At 41.9% G+C, this 20,511-nt stretch overlaps 2 protein-coding genes across 8 annotated transcripts in view; one reads left to right on the forward strand and one right to left on the reverse strand.

The window, feature by feature from the left end:
* KCTD20 (potassium channel tetramerization domain containing 20) overlaps positions 1–14,922 on the forward strand; it is a 29,214-nt gene extending 14,292 nt beyond the window's left edge. For 3 of the 5 annotated variants that reach the window (XM_032649705.1, XM_032649704.1, XM_032649702.1), the window contains 8 exons: positions 265–378; positions 1,205–1,410; positions 3,958–4,231; positions 6,613–6,715; positions 7,080–7,200; positions 8,275–8,472; positions 9,864–9,974; positions 11,314–14,922. In XM_032649705.1, coding sequence (XP_032505596.1) covers positions 1,251–1,410; positions 3,958–4,231; positions 6,613–6,715; positions 7,080–7,200; positions 8,275–8,472; positions 9,864–9,974; positions 11,314–11,591 — 1,245 coding nt within the window. In that variant the 5' untranslated portion in view covers positions 265–378; positions 1,205–1,250 and the 3' untranslated portion in view covers positions 11,592–14,922. Of the gene's footprint in view, positions 1–264; positions 379–1,204; positions 1,411–2,876; positions 2,967–3,957; positions 4,232–6,612; positions 6,716–7,079; positions 7,201–8,274; positions 8,473–9,863; positions 9,975–11,313 lie in introns of those variants that run through there. The other 2 variants (XM_032649707.1, XM_032649706.1) reach the window with 2 other exon arrangements.
* Positions 2,986–20,511, reverse strand: part of STK38 (serine/threonine kinase 38) — a 59,395-nt gene continuing 41,869 nt past the window's right edge. For 2 of the 3 annotated variants that reach the window (XM_032649700.1, XM_032649701.1), the window contains exon 14: positions 18,307–20,313. In XM_032649700.1, the coding sequence (XP_032505591.1) occupies positions 20,183–20,313 (131 nt within the window). In that variant the 3' untranslated portion in view covers positions 18,307–20,182. Of the gene's footprint in view, positions 2,992–18,306; positions 20,314–20,511 lie in introns of those variants that run through there. The other variant, XR_004352281.1, reaches the window with a different exon arrangement.

Raw genomic sequence — 20,511 nt, forward strand, 5'->3', positions numbered from 1 at the left:
TGGGTTATATATTAGTATTATGGAATTGTTCATTTTCTTAAATGTGAAAACAGTACTGTTGTGTTTTTTAAGAGAATGTTCTCAGAATATGCTTGCTAAAGTAACTGGGTGAAGTGTTGTGATGTCTGTAACTTTAAAGTGATTCAGAAAAACGTGTGTGGTGGGAGAGCACAGGCTCACACAAATGAGGCAGATAATCATTGGTAAGTCTGGCGGATATATAAGATTTTACTGATTGTAATGATTTTTTCCATTTTCCTGTAGATTTGAAAAGTTTCAAAATAAAAAGTTGAGGAGAAAATCTTATCTTTACTTCAGAGCCCAGCTCAGATTTTGTCTCATATGAAGACTTCCTTTTCCCAACCATACAATCTAGAGGTGATTTTCTCTAACTTTTATGTTTATCTTAAAACCTGAATGCCACATGAGAGCTACCTGAGAAGTTGACTTTTTTAAAAATTATAAATTCCCAGACCCCACTGTAAAGATAGGCCCGAGAATCTGGAACCACTGGTTTGAATCACTTATTCTGTATTTATTACATAAATTTGCTTATCTTTTTCATATATCCCCACCTAACCAGTCGGAGCTTAGGGCTAACCCTTGAAAATGTTGCTCAATCCTTTGTGTCCCGCAGTGCTGGCACAAAGTGCCATGTGCCTTCCACGCAGTAGGTGTTTGGAAAATATATGCTGACTGTATATGTTGACTAATTTGTTGATAATCTGAAGAGACTACCAGAAACTTCTCTATAATTTTGAGAGATTTTAAAAAAAGAAACCTAGCTGATAAAAGTGCTTTTAGTCAGTACAAAAGGTCCATTAGAAAACTGTACAGTTTTTAGTTCTAAAACTACAGGTTTGGTTTACAGAAATAACATGTTTGTTATCAGCAGATGTTTGGAATTAAGAGTTAACAGTGGTGGGCTTCCCTGGTGGCGCAGTGGTTGAGAGTCCGCCTGCCGATGCAGGGGACACGGGTTCGTGCCCCGGTCTGGGAAGATCCCACATGCCGCGGAGCAGCTGGGCCTGTGAGTCATGGCCACTGAGGCTGTGCGTCCGGAGCCTGTGCTCCACAATGGGAGAGCCCACAACAGTGAGGGGCCCGCGTACTGAAAAAAAAAAAAAAAAAAAGAGAGAGAGAGCTGTCTGTCAGTCCTCTAGTTAGGAGAGAGTTCTAAATCATGCATATTCCTGTCTTCCAGGATTTCTCCCTGATCAAGCAGACAGTTCAGGATACACAGTCCAAGGATGAATGTTCACCGTGGCACTGAGAGCGACAGGTTACTGTGGCAGGAGGCCAGCTGCCTGATGGATGAAGCCTCAGCTGCAGCCCAAGAGAAAGAAGCAACTAGCCCGGCTTCTTCTGGTCTTCAAAATCTTACTTATCCTCTGGGTCCCAGGAATGATGGTACGATGATTAGATCTTGACTTAATGTGGAGGGCTTTCTGACACCTCAGCACCTATTTTGCCCAGAAGGCATAAATGTTCTTAATAAATAAAATATCCAGTTAATTAGCTTCGCTTATATACCACAGTTATATGAATCTATCACAAAAAACCTCCACTTATTTAATCAGTTTAGTACATCTAACTTGGTAATGGTATAAGAAAAATAGTCTCAGGCTTGGAGTCAGAAGACAGATTCACATTCTGGCTCTGCTGCTTATCAGCTGTAACCATGGATGAGATCCTTAATCTTTCTGAGCCCTGCTTTCTTAATCTAGAAAACAAGGTTGTTAATAATTCTTCTTACCTCACAAGGCTAGAAGACTGTTGAGTTAATGGATGTGAAGGCTCTTGGTAAATTGTCAGGTTCTTTTTAACTTTTAATGAAAACAATAGCAACAATAATAATAGCAATTAACCATTTATTGAGCACTCACTGTGCTAGAAACTTTACTGTTTTTAGATCAAGGGTGGCAGACTGGTCAAATCTGAACCACTGCCTGTTTTTGTAAATAAAATTTTGAAACACAGCCATCGTGCCCATTTGTTTACATACTGTCTATGTGGCTGCTTTCCTGCTATAGTGGCAGAGACTGTGACCCACAAAGCTCAAAATATTTACTTTTTAGCCCTTCACAGAAAGTTTGCTGATCCCTGCTTAGATTAATCCTCCTGTTACAGATGAGGAAACTGAGGCTTCAAAAGCTTAGGCATAACTTGCTCAGTTTCACACTGCCAGGAGGTAGGGGACTGGGTGGGATTTAAACCTGTCTTTCCGGCCAGCATTCGCTGTCATTTTATATATATCAACGGACAAAAAAGCAGAGTGTGACTGCCACCCTAGAGTGCCCCATTACGGAGAATTTATGCAATGAGTCTCTTTTCCTACTCACCCATTTAAGCAGGGTGGAATCTGAGGCATCCTTCAGGAATCAACCCAATTTAATTGCATCATAGCTGGGGGAAAATCAAGTGCTCTAAAAAGCTGAATAAGTTAGGTGCCTACTTTCATTTTTAAGAATAGCACTTGAGTGTTGAAAGCCTGTCTTGGTAATTAAAGCGTTTCTTGCTACAAGCTTGCCCATGGATTGTGTGGAAACTTAGCTCTTTGTAAGTTGAAAATTTATCAGAAGCTCTAGGATATGATCCCTAAACAGGATTTTGGTCTAGATTTTGGTTTCCTTTTCTCTAGAAGCAAATGGGGAAAAAATTGAGTGTACTCTAGCTAACAATGAATTATTGTATACAAACTTAAATTACATGAAGGGCGGAAGTGAGACATTAAGTTGTATCTATAACATTTTATTTCTTTCCAATGTAGGAAAATGTAAGCTAGCCAAATCTAGGTGAGGTATACATATTGTATTAACTCTGATTCGGTATATTTGAAATTTTTCATTAAATAAAAAAACATTTTAATATTTCAGGAGAACTTCCTATTGAAAAGAATCTTCTAAAAAAAAGTACAGCTATATAATAAAAGCAGCAAACATCAATTTAAAAAAAAGAATCTTCTGGTAATCCTTTTGAAAATACTTTCCCCTGATTCTCTTCTATATACATCCAGATTTCATATATTTAGTTTTAAGCCTGTTTACATGATGTGGTATTAATACATTTTTAAGTGCTCTCACATACTTTATTTCAGTTGATAGTCAAACCAATCCTGTGAGGTAGGTGGAGTGAACATTATTTTCATTTTACAGATGATGAATCAGGTTTAGAAAAATCAAATAAATTACTTAAAGAAAATGGCTCTCTGGTGATACTAGAACAAAAACTCAGGTTCCATGAATGAATTCTAATCCAAGACCATCTGCACGGGAACTTTTCTGTTGAGAGCAAGACCCGCCTGTTCAAAAAACGGTGTTGGTAATGTTAGGATTCTCCTATGTGTAGTGATAATGCATTTTTCAGTGAATTACTAGGAAAAGTGACAATTAGAGACTATCACTATCCTTTCTGGAAAATAACATTTAGAAACGTTTTTTAAAAATGTGGAAAACAAATAGTTTTGGCTAACAGAGTTATCAAGTTCCTTAAATAAAACACAGGAAATATGAGTGTTATTTAGAGATAGAAGTGAAAGCGGAAATAAAAAAGCAATGCCTCTGTGAAACAAGACTAGGGAAGGTTAAGCAGTATGGCAGAGGATTGCTTGTTTTCCACAGAAGTGCTTCTCTAGTGTTTAATTATTTTTAACCATGTGTGTAGTTTACTTTAAAATTGTTTAATCGTTCTATTTTAAAGTGTAGGCATTACTGCCTTGTCTCCTCCCCAGCACACACACACACACGAAAAAGTTCAGGGGCATCCAGTATGAATCTCTAGTTTGTGTTTTTCTTTACGTGTTTTAGGCAAGAGTTTTTGCGTAAGGATACTTAAAGTTTGGGTTCTTTTGTTTGTGTAATGGTTTTTGTTCTTGTTTTCTTTAAAGAGGACAAGGTTTATTTTTCCCCAGGGCTTTTTGCTGTCAAGTTATTTTGGTTTGTTTGTATGATCTTTTAGACCTTCCACTTGACTCTGCCTCTCAGCCAGCAAATCTTCAGTTCCCTCACATGATGCCACTTCCTGAAGACATCAAAGGCTCTTGCTTCCAAAGTGGGAATAAACGGAACCATGAACCCTTCATCGCTCCAGAGCGATTTGGAAATAGCACTGTGGGCTTTGGCAGTAATGTTCATTCTCAGGCACCAGAGAAAGTGACACTTCTTGTAGATGGCACACGTTTTGTTGTCAATCCACAAATTTTCACTGCTCATCCGGATACCATGTTGGGAAGGTAATTGATAATAATTTCCTTCCAAATTCACTCTGTTCTCTGTGAATAGAAATACCTGCTATTTGCCTTGCATTAGATTTGAGCATAAAAACATTTCATTGCTTATTTTTCTACCTTCATACTTTTGCGAGACAGAGGACATAAAAACCTTATATGTGTTGGTGATTTTCGGGGGTGGGTACTTTCATTTACAAAGCCAGTATAGTGAAATAAGCCCCCCTACAAAAGGGAGTGCAAAAGGTCCAAATGGTGTCAATTTCTAATGCCTCCACTACTATTCAAGTTTTCTGAAACTGGATCTTTGTATCTGGCTGTTTTGTTTGACGATTGCTCTCTTTATTCTTCGTGTTCCTTCGTCTGTGTTACTTCATTCAGACTATAGTCTTACCCTCCCCTCACCATCTCCTGCCTCCAGCTTTTTAGGGTTAGAGTTTAGGAATGGAAGGAGTCTACTGAGGAGGAGCGCTGTGCAGGAAGTACTTTTAGAGCCTGGGCTGGGAGTTAGGAGATCTCTTTCTGGCCAACTGTAGACCTTAACATGAAGAGCAGATTGGGGTAAGAGTAAAATAATTTGAGTGTATACACACACAAACATTTGGCTTTTGAGGATTTCATCTAGTACTTGAAAGTGGATCTAACCTCACTCTGACTTTGAACTAATTTGAACTGAAATAGAAATCAGAATGGACCACACTAACTTGCTGAATTTTAGGCTAAGTGGAATCTAGCTGTTCAAATATGTGTGTACTTAAACATATACATACAAATTCATGATGAACCATTTTTAACCAGAGCCAAACCTATATATTTCTTAAACATCTGGATTAAGACAGAACATTAAAACATTTTCTAAATTGGCCCTATATCAGACTTGACTTCATGTCCTCAGTCTTGGTATCGCCACCATTTCCCCCCAGGCCCTTCCAGAAAGGCATTCCTCAGGGTAGGCTGTCTGAAGTAGGTTGCCTCCAAAAGTAGCGCACAAGAAAAGAAAAGCAAGCATTTTCTGGGTAATAGACCCCTTTATCTACATGGTTCATCAGCTGAGTCAGCCGAGGTCATGAATTCTGAGTTTCTTAGGTTGGTTCTGTCCTGTGGCTACGTAAAGTATTCATAAGCCTAGCCAGTGAGCTTACAAATGTGGGCCACTGGTCACAAGGGGGACAAACTAAGAAGCTGAGAATGGATTAATGCAGATCCGTGCCACTACTGGATGAATGACTCTGAGGGGGGATTATATTTATGGCATGTTCACTATTTTGATTCATAGCTGTCTCAGCTACACTTCAACTGGAACATTCCAGAAAAATGTCAGCATCCTTTGAAGACTACTTTTATCTAAATGGATTTCTTATGTATGGTGTAGTGATTTGGAAAGCATGTGAGTCTTTTTCAGACCTTGGAAAACAGCCAGTTCAGGGTGGAGGATAACAGTTTTGAACAGTTGGACAGCAGGGCTTCCCAACAGGTTAAGGAAGGAAAAGGCAGTGAGTCCCCAGTGGGCCAGCTGAAGATACCAGCACCTGCCTGTCCTGGCTTCTCCTTCCACAGCTCCTACACAGGTGTGCAGCAGGAGTAGTAGAAGTCACGGGCCAGTTTTACTGGAGGGGATCTGAGAGAGAGCCGAAGGACGGGAAGAGATGAATATAAAAGCAAGACTTCCTCCCTGTGCCCTCATGCGCTCTGAATTCATGCCCAGAGCAGGCCTGCCTCGCTGAAATATGTCAAATTGCTGATGATCCTAATACCTACCCTCCTTTTCTACTTGACCTGAAATTCCCATCATTAGTTACTCCTTGGATTGAGGAAGGGCATTTTCCCCAGAGTTACGCCATTAAAATCTACCAGGAAAGGGAAAGCAGTAACATCTGCACCTACTAATACAGATTCATCTATCAGATTAGATATTGAAAAGCAAAACTCAGAAATATCAAGGATGCTGTGCTGGATAGGTACATGCTGATGGGTGAGGAGGAGACGCTGTCTTCCTGAGCTGCCGGTGCGTGGGCAGGTTCCTGGGCGCTGCGGAGGGCGTGAGAGGCGACTGTCACACCCTCCAGACACTTTCCAAGGGCCACCTCTGCAGGTGCTGTTCTACTTTCTTTGCTGTCACAGAAGCTCGCTACGGTGGACTGTGAGGGCTTGCTGCTTTGTTCCTCTTGCACTCAAACACTGAAAGCGATTGCTGCCCTCTTTTCCTATCTGAAGGGAGTTTCCTAAGACTTGAGTGTGTCGTATAGGGGTTGAGTCCTAGTGCTGTGTTTTTAACTTACACTGAAAGAGTGGATCGGAGTCTTCCAGAATGAGGTGAAGAAGGGAGAAGTCTCATCTGTGAAGAATCCTGCTGCAGCGGGTAACATTGTTGCCTGGGTATTTTTCAGGATGTTTGGACCAGGAAGAGAGTACAACTTCACACGGCCCAATGAGAAGGGCGAGTATGAGATTGCCGAAGGAATCAGTGCAACTGTATTTCGAACGGTGCTGGTGTGTAGTGGCCTTCTTGTTACATCATCTTCCCTGGGGGCGTGCATGGTCAGAAGCCTTGAGAGTTCCATCAGACTGTGTTCTGACTTTAGGGTTTCTCATTTCTAGTTATTGCCTTTCCCACTTTATTTTCTGTTTCTATAATTCTTAAGTCCTTCTTGCTTGTGTGAGCTCAGTCAGGTATCAAGTTGTGATTAAACATGTCAAGATGGCCAGGAGCCACTTTGCTATCTAATGAATCACCAACTTGGTGATAGTTCTAGTAACCCACCACTTTAATAGAACCAGGAATGAGTAGGGGGTTGAAGAGGGAAATTTTCATGTTGTTCTTTGCCTACATTTCTTCTTCCTAATTTATTTATAGGATTATTACAAAACTGGTATCATCAATTGTCCTGATGGCATCTCTATCCCAGACCTTAGAGATACGTGCGATTATCTCTGCATTAACTTTGACTTCAACACTATCCGATGTCAAGATCTGAGTAAGTGCAGGAGAAGCTGCCAGCTGCGTTTGAGCAGCTGAACTTTGAGTGTGCTTGGAATTGACATTTTTTATTACTAAACAGAAAGCGTTTCAAGTGTGGGTTGAAAATCATCTGTAGAGGCAGAGACGTGGTACTAACCATTCCCTGTCTTATTTCAAAGCTCTGTGAGAAGTGGAGTAAACAAGAGAACATGTAGTGGGTTCTAAGTCAAGCTTGACCCCGTGAGTCACCAAGCTAATTGCTTCCCCTCTTGGGACCTTGGTGTCTCAACTCTTTAACAAGTAAGGATACTGATCCTCAGATATGAGGGAAGGTTCACTAATAAAGTCACACAACATAAATCGGCTGGGTTCTTCTTACAGTTTATCATTATTATTAACTTAGTGTTTAAGTGCTTTATATACGTGAACTTGCATAAGTTTCACAATTAACCCGTGAAAGCTAGGTGATATTCTCACTTACCAAATGAGAAGGTGGAGAAATTAGCTTGTTCAAAGCTCTAAACATTAAAGCTGGGATTAGAACTGATTGTCTGAATATAAACTCCACGCACTTATCATTACCTAGGCTTCCTGAAATGATTTTAAAATTCTTTGAAGTTCATGGTACGTTTCCCTGCATATTCCATGAAGTTCTCTAGATGTGTGGTGTCTCTACTGAGTCTAGTACACACTTAGAGCAAGTCCCTTGGTGTCGCCAAACTTGATATCATTCCTCTTCTGTGGTACTCTATGAAGTTGCGGTCCAGAGCATCTTCAGAAGAGGTACTATAAAGAGTCATCCCCAAATGATGGTTCTGTCTCTTGTAGAATTAATGTTTATGTTCTGACATTGCATGTCAAGAAAACCACAGTTGATCAGAATGCTCAGGGTTTATTAAACAGGAGGAGATTGGTAGAATGTGAAAAGTATCTAACATAATAGCCTTGGAGTAGGAGACATACCGTGCCTTTAAATGGGCCACTTCTCTGGACCTTATCAATGATAACAGCTGTTACCTCATAGTCTTTTCACTCCAGTAATTACCTGCATTTGAGCAGAGAGGATGTTCACTTGCCTTTTGTCTCCCAGGTGCTTTACTGCATGAACTGTCTAACGACGGCGCTCACAAGCAGTTTGATCACTACCTTGAAGAGCTGATCCTGCCCATCATGGTGGGCTGTGCCAAGAAAGGGGAGCGAGAATGCCACATCGTCGTGCTGACGGATGAGGATTCTGTGGACTGGGACGAAGACCACCCCCCACCCATGGGGGAGGAGTATTCCCAAAGTAGGAGCCCCTTGCATGATGTACCTGTTTCCAGCAAGAAATGTGCTGCCCAGAGTGGCAGCTAAATCCTAGAACCAGTGTGACTGTCGCTGTTGAGCTGGTGATGAGCACACTCACCTGGATGAGGGTCTTTCCTGCTGGGGATCATAGGGAACATCGTTATACTTCCCATGCCTACCGCTGGCGTCTGGTACTGTGTCAGTACTGCGGCAGCACGTTAAGTGGTGGTGTCATTCTTCTCTCCATTTGTTTCACTTTAAATCCTTTTGAATTGGCAGTAATTCAAAATTCAGAAAATACAAAAGGATATACATCGAAAAGTCTTATTCCCACCCCGCCTCATCTACCCAGTTTTCCTCCTCAGTTTCTTTTATATTCTTTCAGATTTATTCAGTGCACATATACAAGCAATTGCATGTTCTTTTCCCAAATGATACCATATTGTAGAGACTGTTCTATATCATGTCTTAACATTAAAAGCTTCCACAATCTTTTTTATGGCTGAATAGTATTCCATTGCATGATTGTGCTATAATTGATTTAACCAGCCCTTTTGATGACCATTTAAGCTATAAATTATAAATAATGCTGCAGTGAATATCTTTTTAAACAAAGTCTTTCACACATGTATATCTCTACAGAATAATATTCCTAGAAATGAAATTTGTGTCAAAAGCTTTGTGCTTTTATGATTTTGATAAAATTTGCCAAATTCTCTTTCATAAAGGTTGAGCCAGTTTATACTCACAAGACAATATATGATGGGTTTGTTTCCCATATGCTCACCAAGACAGAGTTTCACTGAACTTTTATCCTTGCCACGCTGATAGGTGAAAAACAGCATCTCACTTGAGTTTTAATTCGCATTTCTCACTTCATGAATGAGATTGAACATCTTTTTAAGAGTCATTTTCATTTCCTTTTTTGTTAACTGTAATCATGCCTTTTGCCCATTACAAAATTGGATTGTTAGTCTTCTCCTTAATGATTTGTAAAATCTCTCTATTTGTGACCACTGTCTTTATAGACAAGGAAATTAGCCCTTTGTAATGAGTTGCAAATATTTTTCCCAGTTGGTTGTCTTCTTAGTTTTGTTTGGTGTTTTTGGATAAGCAGAGATTTTTTTTTATGTAATCAAGTGTATCAGTTTTTCTTTTATGACTTCTAGGTTTTATGTCATATCCAGAAAGGTCTTTCCTACCCTGAGACTATAAAAATTTCTTGTATCGTTTCTTTCTTAAGGTTGATTTATGATTTAACATTTAATCTGTGATCCATATGGATTTTTTGGCATCAGGGCTCAGGTCATCAGTCTGAATATGTTAGCTCATCTCCTTCCTCTTACAGAGGTATTCACTCCGTGACTAACCCCAGATTTTTTTTTCCCCCAGTTCTTTATAGCTCTAAGCTCTATAGATTTTTCAAATATATTGAGAATCGGGATGTCGCTAAAACAGTGTTAAAGGAACGGGGCCTGAAAAACATTCGCATTGGAATTGAAGGTAAGAACATCCCAGTCAATATTCAACTTGCATGGCTCATGGAGTAGGTTGGATCTGTGGCCACAGCTTTTGTCCTTAAAACCTGGCTTCCAAGGGCCTAGAGAATAGACACACATGGAAACTACATTCCTACCCAAGTTTGAAGATTCCTATTTTTGTTTTAGTTTGCCCTTACATTTCCTTGTCATTTTATTTCCAGTTGAAAATGCTTTAAAGCAGCTGTAGGAATAAGTTCCAGTTTACTGCCTCAGGATAAAGAGCAGTGAGGACTAGGCACTGGGCGGGTAAATGTAGCAGAGCTCGTGGGCTTACCAAGTGGGAGGGCCAGCCGTTTAGCCAACAGTCTTGGTGAGGATCCTTCTGGGATCTGGAAGGGTCCTTCTGAAAACTATAACTTGGAGACTCGTTTTATTCCACTACTACCTTTGGGGAGTGTCTGGATATATTGACAAAACTGCTTTAAATGATTTCAGCAATGGCTCCCAACCTGTGGTCTCCGTGGAAGGGTATCGGAGACTGATTCCCGGAGAGTGCTGAAGCCATTCTGGTCTCCCCTCCATGGGTCTTTGACTCTTGTGTTTTGCTACTCTAGCTGTCTCAATATTGCTCACAGAACCCGTCGTTGTATCCAGCTTAAGTTGGAACTTAACGTTGGAAGAGATTTTTGAGATCATGTATTAAACCTCTTTTCTACTGTGTCCTCCTTTGTCTCTTTGGAAACCACAGGGACAGAGTGACAGGGATCACTCCATTTCCCACAGCAGCCCATCAAATTGTCCTACCACGAGAATATTCTTCCACGTATATAATAGATAACCTCCTCCCTCTTCTGTCGTCCTTCTAGTTCTAGCCTGTGAAGATATATACTCTGCATAAGATTTCTCCCATATCCCTGTAACTGACTTTCAGATATTTTAGGCAGCATCCCAGTTTTTTCTTTAGGCTTAAACATTTTTGCATTTCCTTAACTACTTCTCATACAGGTTGCCCTCTAAGCAATAGAATTAGAGGACTAGAGTAACCATGCCCCAGTAGGATTTTTGTTCTATAGTATTGAAGCCAGTAAAATAAAGACTTTTGAAATTAGTAGGAGGCTTCTCCCCCTTCCCTTAGAAGGGATAAAATTTTTGTTACTTCCCTTCTAAGGACAAGACCTACTAACCTGAGCAGGAGAGAAGCAAGCATGTAGGTGGCTGGGCCTCAGAGAACGTGGTCACTTCCCTGTAGTTTTCACATAGTCTTGGGATTTGGGAGGAAATTCATGTGGTTAGGAAGAAGGAAGTATGGAAACCAGAGTGAGCAATTTGCTGGGGTCATGATGGCTTTTTTCCCATTTCAGGTTATCCTACCTGTAAAGAAAAAATTAAGAGGAGACCTGGTGGCCGGTCTGAAGTGATCTATAATTACGTGCAGCGCCCCTTTATCCAGATGTCATGGGAAAAAGAAGAAGGAAAGAGTCGCCATGTGGATTTCCAGTGTGTTCGAAGCAAATCCCTCACTAACCTGGTAGCTGCTGGAGAAGATGTCTTGGAGGACCAAGAGATATTAATGCACCACCCACCTCAAGTGGATGAACTTGACCGGCTAAACGCCCCACTTTTCTCAGATGGCTTCTAATGACTTTCAGGATTAGGGGCAGCTGTGGGCCCCTCTGCCGGCCTTTTCTCTGACTGGGATGCCCATAGCCAATCCTCCCCATGGTTTGTCTCACACTAAGTAGGAGACATGCTTCTCCCCCCTCCTTTCCTTTTCTACCATAATTAATGTGTGTCCTTTTCAGTAAGTCTGTGCCTCCGGCAGGAGATTAAAAAGCACTCACTGGTAATTAAGCTACCAGCTTTGCAGCAGCCCTGGTAACTTGAAAATTTTGGGTCTGGTGCTGTTCACCGAGTCTTTGCATAACTGCAAAAGCAGGAAAGGAGGTCAAGACTCCTGTTGCCTCATATTCAGCAAAGCAGTTCTCATCCTTTACACTCTGTTCTTGGCTTTTGTTTGTTTTATTTGGTTTTATACTAGGCAAATTACTTAGCAGCAAAGGGACCAAACTTAGAAGGAGACAATCTCTATCTTCTACAAGCAGGCACTAATTGGATGCCCATTAGAGGTTAGTGGAGATACCATCCTGGTGGCCTCTGTGCCCAGGTTGCATCTGGGAAGAGATAGGCTCTCATTCAAAATGTCCAAAGGAAATTCTTAGGAGCTTCAGTTCAGTTGTTTTTTTTTTTGTTTGTTTGTTTTATTGCAATGAACAATCCGAAACCTCACAGATTCTTTGACAGGAAGGATAATGTATAACAATGTTTATGAAACCTTTTTAGCTTCAAGGTTTTTGACCCTAAACAAATTGATTATTCATTTGGAGTGAAATTCACACTTTGATTATCCTGGCTTGGAATCTGGTGTGAAGCCATAGGTCTTCACCCTAGGCCAGCATGCTGTGGGTGTGGCTAGGAGACCTTAGATATGGCTTAAAAGGCTTTCAAGATGAAGGCAATGATTTCTCAGAAGTGCTCAGTTTCTCAGTAGAAAGACTAGTAAGAGCTCGGTGGGTAGGACTGGGGGTGAATCTGGGTGGGAAAACGTCACCTGCCTAGATTTTGTCTCAGTGCAGGGATTTTCGTTGTATATTCTTTTCATACTATGGAATATTTTTAGGTATCAGGATATTTTAATTTTTGAAATAGCCTATCAGCTGCTCACACTGGGTAAAAAAACCATACTAATGTCATCTCCAAAGGAAGAATGAGTTGAAGGGAAATTAGGCCTAGTCATTTTGATTGATCTGTCAGCTCTGGGTTAACAGTACATGGTGTGTGATGACCCAGATCACTCTTCTGGGTACTGTAACCACCTCCCCTGATGTCTCCATGGCTGTTAACAGTAGAGCTAAATTTAGATTCTGGAGTCAGATGTGTCTTGAGATCTTTCCCATTTTATGGTAGAGGTTGGCCTTCCAATCACCTACCCTGAGCATGTACAAAGAGACACATAATTTCCTTCAAGTCCTCTAAGAACAGGACTGGTTTTCTTAAATTCCATTTCCACAAGATACTATAGGGCAAGCTACTTGATGCCATTTTATGACCTCCCTAGTCAGAATTCTCCAAAGGTGAAGTCAGATTGGGTGTTGACAGCTACTCTTTCCAGGCTTGAAGAACAAGAGTGTTCTTAAGGTGTGTATTCTCTGCATGTGACCAGGGCCAGTGTCACAGGGGACATCAATGCTGTGTTCCTTATTCAGAAAAATCAGTAGTAAGGGGTTAAACCGAGCCATCCCCCAGCTACGGAGTTATTCTGATTATCATTGGCATCCATTTGTAAGGCTGATGGCCAGGGTTAATGTTTAGGGTTAACGTTATTTTGTAGCCAGGGGTAGTTTTATTCCCGTGAAAAGAATTGGCTGTTTGAGGTCAGGTTTGGCTTTGACCTTACTGGTACTACATTCATACCCACGACCAGCCAGGATAATTGTTTAATGGTGCTTCCTTTACACTTTGTGGTTGACTTCCATGCTATCACAAAGGAAATTTAACTTTTGTGTAGACTATAATAAGTATGTATAATTTCTGTTTTATAGCTTAATATATAACATTTAAGGGTAGACATGTCTCAGCTAACACTCTAAAACTTATTAGTCATTGCTTAGGTAAAAAGCTAGGTATGAAAGTGTGGCATGTACTTAACACTTTGTTCTATGTAAATGATTAATTTCCTCCGGCTTTCAAAAACCAGGTCTTTTTTCCCCCAAAATTGGGTTAACGTGCTTTCAGCCCCAACCCTTAGGGTTCAAGTGAGCTGGAGATCTGTGGAGGTAAATCTTCCAGTGTTGCCAGGTGGTGGTGACGGAGGGAAAAACTGGGCCCACAGGTTCCCTCTGGTGGAGAGGACGTTTCTTCTGTACCCCACGCCCTTCCAGCCTGGAGCGCAGCATCAGTGTAATTCGGTGGCTCCTTTAAGCCACAGCAGCTCTGTTCCCAGGGCCAGGACATCCCGTGGCCACAGGACCTCGCAGTTCTCGCAGGAACAAGAGCTGGGTTGCAGTCATTCCCTTCAGAGTCAGTTACTGGCCAGCTGGGCAACAGGTATTTCTAATTAAAAAGGTGAAACTCAGGTTTGGTGGTTTTTTCCTAAGTGCCTAAATAAGTAAGCCAGGCTGTTTATACAGAAACATTTTCATAAGAAAATGTTTTTACCCAGACTGTCTTATTCAGAGGTATCTATCTCAGCAGGCCAAGATAAACCTGAATTTGAGGTTTAGGATCTGAGTTTGTGTCTGCATCAAATCATGTATTGTTGATTAGGAAACATTTGCCATTAAGGAATTGGGAGCAGGCAAGGAGATAGTGTTAAAATGTGTCTGATGAGATTACTTAATGGTTTCTCCAAAGTGGAGAAAAGGTATTAAAAGAATGACAGTAAAAAAAAGGTAAGGAAGCTAGAAAGTAGCTGGATTTATCGCATGATATGCAGTAGCCAGTATTAATAACTAAATTCCGTGTGATACCTAATGTATACAGGTCTGTGAAAATACTGTGGCATAAGCCCAGAAAGGATGGATAGTGTTCCAGCAGGTCCTTCTGTTAAGTAAAAACAATCAGAGCAGAGGCTTTAAATTGTCAAAGAGTGATGGGAGCCTTTATCGAGTAATAGTCAATAGAAAGTTAAGAATCAGTGATTTATTCGATGCCACTTCTTGCCATCATTTTGAAATTGTTAAACTGGGCATAGTTCAGAAAGCAAACCTGATACCTTTATGGGAGATGGAGCCACATCCGTGCTCTGGGTGGGATCACCTCTGCAAGAGAACATTACGTTTTCTCTTAAAGGCAAAATGCTTGTAGGTTTTGCCTCTTTACTTTGTATTTAAAGTTGCACTTGTTCACCTACCAGTGTTTACGAAATCCTATATTTGGGATGCTTTTTCTATAATAAAATGTTATCATTTGTGTCCATGTTGTTGTTTTTTAGCAGAAAATAATATTGGAACTCAAGATGTTAAAGGGGACGGAGAGTAGCAGCACGTGGACTGCCCAGGAGAGGCTCTTTCCTACAGCAGCCGGCGGGGGCGCGGCTGGCCTGGAGCCTGTATGTGCTTTTCCCACCCTGCTATTTCTTATAATTCACAGGTTCCGGAGCCATAATGGTCTGCTCTCTTTTGAGTTTCTGGTTAACTTGCATTCAACCAAGTAGTTGAACCCTCAAATCCAACCAAGTAGTACCCCACAAAACCAAATGTAAATTTGAAAGGTAAGATGACTCATGAACTTCTGTGTTCTACTTTTGGTTTCAAGCAAGTGAAGAAGCATGGCAGGCATGAAAGGCAGCTTAAGAAGGTAGGGCCGGGTCCAGGCAGGTCCCTGGGAAACACTGCTTTGGGGCATCTTGCTCATCCTCTGCTGATTCGGCCCTCTTCTAGTCAGGTGCCTCCTGAGCTCCCCTCAGCACACTTGGCCTGAGCAGCTTACTGGTGACACTGACAACTTGAAGGGGTGCTGAAGCAAGCCAGGGCCTCCCTGGCAGGCCTGCCTTTGTCAGCACAGAGGTTAAGAACATGCTCTGAAGGCATGGCCCATTGAGTATGTTCAGTGCTAAGTGCTGCTTGGTCACAGGGACATGCTGACTAGGACACAGTTCCTCCCTTCAGAGGGCTCTTATAATTGCACAAAGACAGATCCATAAATAGTCCGGGTCACTCAGGAAGCGCATAAGGATGGAGTAGCCAGTTTTTACTATGAAAATTAGAGAAGAGTTCACAGGAGGGTTCTATACATGACACATGAACCAAACTGTGAAAGACAAATACTAGTTGTTTTGGATTCATGAATCCAAAGGGAAGTATTCCAGGCCAACGCAACTGTATAAGCAAAGATGTGAAGGTGAACTAGTTGCTTATTGTCATCAGGGAAGAGGATGGTGGGGGCAGGGGGAGGATAGTAATGCAGAGATAGGCCAGAGTAAGGAAGGGCCCTTGTACCTCAGACAAAGGTGTTTGGTCTCATTATATAAGCTCTCAGGAGTCTGAAGGATTTTATGCAGGAGAATAACATGATCAGACTTGAAATTTAAGTTTCTTTGGCAGCAGAGAGGACGACAGACTTGAAAGGGGAAGGACCAGGGACAAAGGTCAGCTAAGAGACCACAACAATGGACTCAGCAAGGAATGATGAAGACACTGGTAGGATGGACAATCATGCCCCAGAATTATATATGTTTACTGATGGGAATCATGTAAGAAATTTCTGGCTTGGACAGCAGATAGAATGAGCTAGAAAAAAGGCTGTGGAGGCAAGAGGAGCTCCATAAGGACAGTTGGCACCTGTAAGATGCCTTCCAGGTGGCAATTTCTAAAAGGCACTCGGCTACATGGGATCTAGAGTTCTGGGGAGGGATCCAGGCAGGATGGTCATTTTGAAGATCTCACCACAAAAACGGCAGCTGAAGCCACAGTATGGGGGAGATCATACGAGTGAAAAAAAGGCAAAGGCATTGCTCTGAGGAGCACCAGCATTTGGGCAGTGGCAGAGGAACTACCAAGAAGGAAGTCAGAGAGGTGGGAGCAGAGTTTTTTGTTTTAACTCAACAGTGTGAGTGCAGCAGGGTGGTCAGGTAGATGAGGGCTGAAGAGAAGCCAGTGGATGTGGCAGTTAGGACGCCAGTGAACAGAGGAGTGATTATTAAAATTAGTACTAGCACGTTTTGCACATGGGATAATTAATACTAATGTGTTTCACACAAGGGGAAGAAACCAGACTGAAGTGAGAGGGAAATGAAGTAACGAAAGTGACTGGAGAGTGTTTTTCGGGAAGCAATACTTATAGCTCCACGCCTCTGTCACAGCACGGGACCATACCTACCAGCCTCCCAAATCCTGCACTGCTCACCTTCCCCTCTGCCAAATCACTGCTACTTACTAACACCTCTGGGAAGCTTCCTCAACCTTCCCCACAACTCAGGGTTGGCTTAATAGTACTGTTACAGCAACACTAACATACTAATAACTTTATAGTTGATGCTGCAATTCTGTTAAGCCAACTTTGTGGCTGGAAATTCTCTCCTCAAACTGATCTGTGGTTCAGAACCACAGTGGGCTTCCCTATTGCATCCCCAGTGTACCTGGGATTGAGCTCTGTATTTTATGAATGCTTAAGTATTATGTGGGGAAGATGTTTTTCTCTGAAAATATGCCTAAAGAGCAGCGTGGAGGCTTGTTTTTAAGTCAGTGTTGGTTTTGACAGATCATTCCAGGGAAATGGTTGCTAACTAGGAAAGGAAAATACCATTCACTGAATCCTTTTGCATTCAATTCAAAACACCGTTTGGGTTACACACAGAGGCCCAGGAGAGAGTAACAGGAGAAGGTGATCCAGGAAATATGCTTTCCCAGGAAATGATTCAGAGAAACAGGAGTAGCAATCAGTGGCAGAGGATTCCTACACTCTACAGATGAGCGCTAAAATTAGCAGTCTGCTATTTCACAGCCTGACCATTAATCCCAAAGGATTCCCCTCACTTTTGAAATTCTTAAATAGGTACTGAAGAAAATTCTGATGTACTCCTGAAGCAAGGAGTCTGAATGACATCAGCATTCAGTTTCATTTTAGTATGCAGTACAGTTCAAGTTCTATTATTTTCTAACTTCTCCTAAGAGACAGGACACAGAATTATCTGTGAATAGGACCAACACTGAGCCAGTGGTTCCCGACATGTTTCTTGAAACTCATGAGCCTTGGAACGACAATACATTGTTAGGCTGCATTTAACTAACCTCTGCCTGCAGTTCCCACCCTGGCTGGTCTTTGCCCCTTCCTCTTTGCCTGAGGGTCCTTTTCCTGACCCAGAGAAGGAGGTAAGAAGTGGGATCCATAAGACTCCTTAAATCTACATCCAGAGACAGAGCCCTGCTCTGGTGGACACAGGGAGCTGAGAAGTCCATCCTGGGAGCTTGTGAGATTCCTGGTCAACCCCAGGCTGAAAAAAAATGGGGCTGAGCTACAAACAGACAGTTGTATAAAGGGTCCACCAGTTTACAGAACTTTCGTCGGCAGGTCTCCCCTTGGCCTAACTGCACTTACTGCAAGAGTGCCCACTGCCCAGTAACACTGAGCCAGGTGAAAAGAGCATAGACGTGAGGCCAACAGAAGACAGTCTCTTTACATGAACCCCAGTTCAGAAGACTTGTTCTCAGGGAACAAAAAAGCAGGTCCCATCTTCCCTGAGATGGTAAAGCATTTTGCCTAAAGGTGGTCTTCAGCGTTTAACGGTTTGCAGACAAAAGGGTCAGAGGAAGCCATCAGCACTCTGGCTCTTTGAATTATGAGCCACAGACTTATACTATTGTTTTCACACAGTTTATTCAGACATTTAAAAGTTAAAATGTGGGCATTCCCCCCCAAAAACAAATTATCCCCTGCCACTCCCCAACACAGACTACCTACCACCCTCCCATTACCTCTCATTGTCCATGCTTACCACATACTCTTGCAAAACACATAGGGGTCAAGACCCCAACTATTTGGTAATCCAAAGAAGCTACAAAGTTACACAAAAGAATCTCACTTCCTTTTCACTAGCAAACCATGAATGAAAGAATAAGGGGAAACACATTACCTTCATCCAGAGTTAATATTTCCCTAATATAATTTTTTCTCCCTCTAAGACATTAAAACCCAAAGCAGTTTCACTTACTACTGTAACTCTGATAGTCCATTTTTCTTTTCTGAGTGGCTAAGCTAGAACATACTTTCCTTTCATAGCTGATGTTAACAACTTCAAGACTGGCAGAAAGCAGTCTCCCAGCTGTGGCTTGGCTATGACACTCTGCAACAGGCAAAGTTACCACATAGGTGCAAATGATGCTTTAAGAGTTATCAAAATTTTTAAAAGTAATAATGCATTAATATGGAGCCTCCACATTTTTCTGATGCAGCGAAAGTCCTCTAAAGGCGGTGGCAGCTGTGAAAGAAAAGGCACTTTGTGCTAAAATTCAGAGGGTCTCTAGAGAGCATCACAGCAGAGAGGCCTGGTCAGCCCAGGCCTGCACGTGACCCTTTAGGGTGAAGAGGACCATCCCCCAGGAAGGCATCTGCAAAGGAAAAATTTGTAATCATGATTCCAAGGCAAAATGGTTACTTAAAGTTGGGAGAGGAGAAATACTAAGAGGATACAAATACAGTTGCACCAAAGATTGAGGCGTGAACTTCGCACGGATTTGCAGGCTGGCTCTGCGCTTTGTATTGGGCTCGTTCCTTCACCACTTGCAGGGAGGTCTGGACACAGAGCAGGAGCAGCACCTTAGCCAGGCGGGTTCGAGGCCTCCTGCTTCTGCCTGGGCTCTCCTTGCTGTGTTCCCAGGAATAAACCGAGGTCCTTTTGGCAGCACTTGTGGGTATTGCTAGTCCACAGCAACATCCAAAGGGATTTTCTAATACAGCCGTGAAGAGAAAGTGAGGATTTTCCACGTGATCCAGGACTCCTTGGCAATGCCCAGTGGCTTTTTGGGCCTTCTAAGAGCAACAAAGGATCAAGCTGGTATCTTCCCATCAACACTCAGAAAAGCAGCGTGAGTATTTCAGATGGGTAGAAGGAAATCAAAATGGACTGAGGGTCTTTATCCTAGTACCATAAATAAAGTGCACCATGAATGGAGGCTATAAAAAGCTACTTGCCCGAGGCTGAGGTTTGGGGAGAAACTACCACCATCACCCACTCAGAATGGTGGATCATTTCCTTCAGCCAGAATGCTGGCTACTGAAGCTTTCTTTATTGCTTTATTTCCTTAGTACTATGGAACTTTTAGCTGTAAAGAAAAAAAAATACTTGGTGGGCTTGGTAGCAAGCATCTGTCACAAAATCACAGGAATTGGCTGATAGTAAGTATATGTTACAATCTCAATGTTGGATGATGGCTGTTTTTTCCCCTTCATTCTGATGAACTTATAGGAAAACTCAAGTTTTTTTAAAACATCAAATTGGCTCATGATGCTTCTAAAGAAGCAGGACAGCCGTTAATGGCTGATGTAGTAAAAATGGTTGTCTTTGTTCTACAGGTCATCAGATGCATTATGGAAGAGAATCCACTTACTATCACATTTCAGGAGTTTACCATGACACGTTGGTAGGTTCCATAAACTTCTTCGAAGCTCTTTCAAAACAGTTATGTGAGAAGAAAACCATGATGTTGCACAATTTAGGATCCCATTTCAAGGAAACTACTTTGCTGCTTTCATGTAGGAAGGTATTGCCCCCCGCGCAGTCAGACCCTCAAAGCGCTTGTATGTGTAATTGATGAAGACCCAGTCTTTGTTCTTGTAGTCAGTGTCAGGGTGATTACTTGTTGCCACTGGGAAAGAAACAGATGTGAGAGTTGATTCACTGCCTTACCTTGATGGACTACTCAGTACTGACACTCAGTACATGACATTCTGAAGAACATATCACAGCTTCTATCTGGGAAAAGTTATTTTTCACTCTGCGAATTTTCTACATTTGCCTGCCTATGTTCTCTGAACCTCATGTTTTCCACAATATTTTAAAAGTT

Source organism: Phocoena sinus, chromosome 11 (genome assembly GCF_008692025.1).
Source record: "Phocoena sinus isolate mPhoSin1 chromosome 11, mPhoSin1.pri, whole genome shotgun sequence".
Classification (NCBI taxonomy): Eukaryota; Metazoa; Chordata; class Mammalia; order Artiodactyla; family Phocoenidae; genus Phocoena; species Phocoena sinus.